The following is a 6,004-nucleotide window of genomic DNA, read 5'->3' as shown; positions in this document are numbered from 1 at the left end:
TTGCCCTTTTCTGCACTTTTCCCAAAGCTATAATATCCTTTTTAAGGTGTGGTGACCAGAACTGCACACAGTATTCCAAATGAGGTCGCACCATTGATTTATAGAGGGGCATTATTATATTGGCTGATCTGTTTTCAATACCCTTCCTAATAATCCCCAGCATAGCATTGGCCTTCTTTATTGCAGTCACACACTGTCTCGACATTCTTCATTTATGTCCCGCCTTTACCCCCTATTTTGACTCCAAGTGGTTTACATCATTTTTGTTTCCTCCATCTTATCCTGGCGACAACCCTGTGAAACAGGTTAGGCCGAGAGCGTGTGTGACAGGCCCAAGGTCACCTAGTAAGCCTCCCCAGCCACGGGGGGATTCGAACCTGCGTCTCCCAGATCCTGGTCCGACACTAACCGCTATGCCACACTGGCTCTCAGATGCAGCACCAGGTTTAGCCGGAACTGGGGAGTGGCTGTGGCCAGGAGGTTCGAGGGATGTCCAGTTTGGTCCGAGTGTCAGCTTTTCAGCAGTTTCAGTTTCCTACTCACAAGTGCTTCAATGGCCATCTCCACCCTCCCTCCTGCTGGGAAGCCCTCTTGCTTGATGATGAAGAAGAAGAGATTGGATTTATACCCGGCCCTTCACTTGGAGTCTCGGAGCGGCTTACAAACTCCTCTCCCTTCCCCTTCCCACAACAGACACCCTGGGAGGTGACAGAGCTCTGACAGAGCTCTGACACAAACTGCTCTTTTTCAAGGACAGCTCTTGTCAGATCTACGGCTTGCCCAAGGTCATCCAGCAGGTGCAAGTGGAGGAGTGGGGAATCAAGCCCGGTTCTCCCAGATTAGAGTCCGCACACTTAACCACAACACCAAGAAGAAGAAGAGGAGGAAATTGGATTTATACCCCGCCCTTCACTACCCAAAGGTGTCTCAGAGCGGTTTACAATCTCCTTTCCCTCCCCCTCCCCACAACAGACACCCTGTAAGGTAGGCGGGGCTGAGAGAGCTCTGGACAGAAACTGCTCTTTTTCAAGAACGGCTCTTGTCAGAACTACGGCTTGCCCAAGGTCATCCAGCCAGGTGCAAGTGGAGGAGTGGGGGATCAAACCCGGTTCTCCCAGATTAGAGTCCGCGCACTTAACCACTTCACCAAACTGGCTCCAGGAAACCAAGTCTGTTCTAGAACCGGGAGAGTCTGTTTGGAAAGCAAGAGAACTGCAGATATTCTGCAAGTTTTGGAGAACCTGAAAACAGATCCTCGCCCCTCCCCCCTCTTGCAGGTTTCGTAGCTGGCACCAGTGTTCCCTCTAAGCTGAGTGAGTGTGAGCTAGCTCACAGCTTTTTAGCCTCTGGCTCACACACTTTCGTCTTCGCTCAGGAATAAAAAAGGCCAACGCTATGCTGGGGATTATTAGGAAGGGGATTGAAAACAAATCAGCAAGTATCATAATGCCCCTGTATAAATCGATGGTACGTCCTCATTTGGAGTACTGTGTACAGTTCTGGTCGCCACACCTCAAAAAGGATATTTGAGCATGGGGAAAGGCGCAGAAAAGGGCAACTCGCCTTGGCTGCTGTCGCCAACAGAATGCTGGACTGCAGGGAGCCCTACGCAGGGTTGCCCGCTGTGGGCTGGGAAATTCCTGGAGATTTGGGGGTGGAGCCTGAGGAGGGCGGGGCTTTGGGGGAGAGGAGGGGCCTCAACAGGGTATAATGCCGTACAGCCCAACCTCCAAGGGAACTGATCTCTGTTGCCTGAAGATGGACCCCAGGAGATGTCCAGGCCCCACCTGGAGGTTGAAGCCAAAAACGAGAGGCCACGGGAGGCAGTGGGATTCCAAGAAACAACATCCGTGACAAAAGTAATGAAGTCAACAAAGATAAGCCGCAAAGACGTTTACTGTAGTCATTCTGTAGAAAATTTTCTTCTGTTATCGCTCACACGCTAACGAATGACATGAGCCTGCAGTGCGATGTTATTGCGAAGAAAGCGAATGCACTCTTAGGATACATCAACAGAAGCATTGTGTCCAGATCACGGGAGGTGGTCGTTCCGTTCTCTTCTGCTATGGTCAGGCCTCGCCTGGAGTCCTGTGTCCAGTTTTGGGCACCACATTTGAGGAAGGATGTTGACAAGCTCGAGCGTGTCCAGAAGAGGGCAACCAGGATGGTGAGAGGGTTGGACTCCAAGTCTTACGAGGAAAGGCTGAAAGAGTTGGGAATGTTTAGCCTGGGAAAGAGAAGGCTTAGAGGGGACATGATTGCAGTCTTCAAATATTTGAAGGGCTGTCATGTAGAAGATGGAGCAGATCTATTCTCTCTTGCTCCAGATTGCAAGACTAGATCTAATGGATGGGAATTACAAGGGAGTCATTACCGGCTAAATATCAGGAGAAACTTCCTGACTGTAAGAGTGGTTGAGCAGTGGAACAGACTGCCTCGGGAGGTGGTGAATGTTTCTTCGCTGGACGCTTTCAAGCGGAGGTTGGACGACCATCTTTCGGGTATGTCGTAGGGCTCTCTTTCAGCTGTGCTCCTGCAGAGTGCAGGGGGTTGGACTAGATGACCTGCAAGGTCTCTTCCAACTCTAACATTCTATGATTCTATGAATGCTGCGCAATGAAAACCACTCGTTTCACGATATTTGCTTTATCTGAGCGGGTAGCAATCCCAGTTCTTATCACTAAAAGGAAGAAAATACACAGGGAATGTTTCCTTCAAGAGTTGGTAAGTAGTAATGCAGTGACAGTTTTGTGCGTAATGGTTTATTGTGATCCTTTAAGCTACATTTATAATTGAATGTGTATTTTCTTCCTTTTAGTGATAAGAACTGGGATCGCTACACCCTCAGATAAAGCAAATATTGTGAAACGAATGGTTTTCATTGCGCAGCATTCGTTAGCATGTGACCGATAACAGAAGAAAAATTTCTATAGAATGACTACAGTAAACGTTTTTGCAACTTATCTTTATTGACTCTTCATTATTTTTGTCACGGATGTTGTTTTTGGGATTCCACCACCTGGCGGTTGGCACCCCTAAGTCACAGTCTGCTTCATCAGGCCTCATCCCAGCTTCTCGCCCGGGCTGAGCTGGGTGGGGGATCCCAGTCCGGCTCTTGTCCACCCAGAGGCCGATCTACATTAAGACTTCCCAACTGAATCCGCGGCTCACCTGGATTCTGTACGACAGAGATGGTGTCGGCTTCTGGTTCCATGTCCGCCTGGAAAGGAATGCAGGCTGGGCCCTCGTCCCTGTCGCTTGGCAAACTGTCCAGTTTAGAAACAGTGTAGTCTAGGAGAGCAGAGAAGCACAGAGAGAAATGTGTGGATTTCTTTCATGCCGAAGCTCAGTCTATAAGAATAGTCCTTGCAAGGGGTCATTTCGTAGACAAAGAGGTGCAGGAGCTCATTACCAAAACGTATTTGCATAACTTATTTGCATATGCCACACCCCCTGACATCACCAGAAGTGTGTCAGAAGGCAACACCCACTATTCAGGCTCCACTGGACTGTTTTGGATTGCTAGCTATGGGGGGGGGGGACACGTGCAAATCTGCCCTCGCAGAGGAGGGAGAGCTTGTACCTGAATAAAACGTGGTCTTAAAGGTGCCACTGGACTGTTTTGGGCGGGGGGGGGGGGCTTTGCAGCTTACCTGGCTGCTTCTTGCTCTGACTGAGGGCTGCTGGGAGCAGGGGGTGGGGCTTGTTGCATGTGCCCGCCCCCTGGGCTCTTTACTGCCAGAGCTCCGCTCCTGTGCGCTCCTGCAGGAAATGACCCCTGGTCCTTGCTGTAGAAAGAACAACTGCCCCGGATTCAGGAGCGCTGAGGACAGGTCAGATGCTGCATGGAGTATAAGAGGTAGGACCCCTCCCCCAGAGCTGTACGGTCCCTGCTGGGTGGACCAGGAAGGGAGGGGCGTAAGAGGTGGTGAAGGCAGGTGGCACTGAAGGTGCACAGAAGACGCTGCTGAGGCCCAGGTCCCGCTAGGCCATGCCAAAGGGGCTGGGCGCCAACGCTCCCTCTAAGCTGTGGAATCTTCTGAGCAAAAATTCTACTTCGTGAGCTCCTGGCATTAAAGCTGTGAGCGAGCGATTTGGCTACTGCATCAATTAGTCTGGCCTGGAGCCCTCCTTCCTAAGCGAAGGCAAAAATGTGCGAGCTGGAGACTGAAAAATGGTGAGCTGACTCAGAAAGTAGAATTTTTGCTCACAAGGCTCTGCAGCTTAGAGGGAGCATTGCTCGTGCACCAGAGCATTTAAAGGAAAATGGGGAGGGGGGTTGTGAGTTGACAGGGGTGATTTCAAATCCCTCTCTCGCTCGGGGGGGGGGGTGACGCTTGGGGCTTGATGGCTTGGGTTGCTTCCACAACAATTAAGAAGAAGAAGAGGAGATTGAATTTATACCCTGTCCTTCACTACCCAAAGGAGTCTCAGAGCGGCTTACAAACTCCTTCCCCTTCCACTCCCCACAACAGAGGGAGGTGGGGCTGAGAGAGCTCTTGACAGACACGGCTCTTTTTCAAGGACAGCTCTTGTCAGAACTTGTGACTGACCCAAGGTCATCCATCCAGGTGCATGTGGAGGAGGAGTGGGGAACCAAACCCGGTTCTCCCAGATTAGAGTCCGACCACGACACCAAACTGGCTCTCTTGACAATTACGTTAATACGGGTGTAGCTGAACCTTGTAGGAGCTAGAACATGGGATGGTTTTGTAACTCGCGTATAATGCAGCCAATGCTCCCTCTAAGCTGTGGAGTCCCGTGAGCAAAAATTCTAGTTTGTGAGCTCCTGGGCCTTAGAGTTGTGAGTGAGCGATTTGGCTGCTGCGTAAATTAGTTTGCTCTGGAGCCCTCCTTCCTGAGCGAAGGCAAGAATCCGTGAGCCGGAGGCTAAAAAACTGTGAGCTGGGTCACACTAACCCAGCTTAGAGGGAACACTGAATGCAGTATCTTTCTGGTACCAGCAGAGTGGGGAGTGGGTGGAGCGAAGGCTGCCCGGGCATGTCAGGAGAGCAGAGAAGACCCACGGCATGGGAGCGAAGTGGGGGGAGGAAGGCATGTCCTTCCAAAATACTCACAGTTGCAGGTGCCTCCGCTGCCGTGCACTTTCCCCATCTGCTCCCTTCCACACGCGTCGTCCTCTTGTTTAATCCAAGAGAGCACCTCTGTTCTGGCAGCAGGTGGTCCTGTGGCGGGGAAGAGGGAACGGAAGAAGAAGAGATTGGATTTATGCCCCGCCCTTCACTACCCAAAGGTGTCTCAGAGCGGCTTACAAACGCCTTTACCTTCCACTCCCCACAACAGGCACCCAGTGAGGTAGGTGGGGGCTGAGAGAGCTCTTGACAGAAACGGCTCTTTTTTCAAGAACAGCTCTGACAGAACTACGGCTTGCCCAAGGTCATCCAGCAGCTGCAAGTGGAGGAGTGGGGAATCAAACCCCGTTCTCCAGATTAGAGTCCGCACACTTAACCATCGCACCAACCTGGCTCTCTGTAGTTATACTGATGTTGGCATGCATGGAATTCTGGAGGTTTTACCTGTATCTCAACCTTCCCGCCCTGGCTCCTCAGTCCTAACAAAGAGCTTGGACCCACAGCATCTCATATCTCTAAATAAAGCATTCACTGCCAAAGTGCGTGTGGAGAGCTGATTTAACTGGGAACCTGACAGTCACTAGTGAGGCTAAAGGAGGGTGAAAACCCCATTGTGGTCTCTGGGAGCCGGGGGTCCCGTCCGCATACCCCTCAAGCAGCTGGTGGCAGCACACCCATGACGAAGGACCCCCCCCCCCCACATGTGGATCCCGCCCCTGCAGTGGGCAGTGCTGGACCGTCTGGAAGCCATTTGTTTATTATAACATTAATTAGCCACCTTCCTTACAGAGCTCTGGGCTGGAGTAAATAAAATACATAAATCAGAGTGGCAAAGTTACTTGGATAAATCGTTAGGGGCTATGGTCTATCCTACTGTGTATATCAGGCAGGGCTATTTTTGGGCAGGAATG

General features: G+C 51.1%; 1 protein-coding gene across 1 annotated transcript in view; it reads right to left on the bottom strand.

Moving 5' to 3' along the window:
• The window catches only part of LOC107119764 (zinc finger protein 282-like), a 21,779-nt gene that overhangs the window by 2,215 nt on the left and 13,560 nt on the right, over nt 1–6,004 (bottom strand). Inside the window, exons 5-6 of the mRNA XM_015422346.1 lie at nt 5,079–5,186; nt 3,172–3,291 (exon numbers count right to left, since the gene is read on the bottom strand). Of these exons, the coding sequence (XP_015277832.1) occupies nt 3,172–3,291; nt 5,079–5,186 (228 nt within the window). The remainder of the gene's footprint in view (nt 1–3,171; nt 3,292–5,078; nt 5,187–6,004) is intronic.

This window comes from Gekko japonicus, unplaced genomic scaffold, assembly GCF_001447785.1.
Source record: "Gekko japonicus isolate JY-2015 unplaced genomic scaffold, Gekko_japonicus_V1.1 scaffold915, whole genome shotgun sequence".
Taxonomy (NCBI): Eukaryota; Metazoa; Chordata; class Lepidosauria; order Squamata; family Gekkonidae; genus Gekko; species Gekko japonicus.
This window is presented reverse-complemented; position numbering and strand designations above follow the sequence as displayed.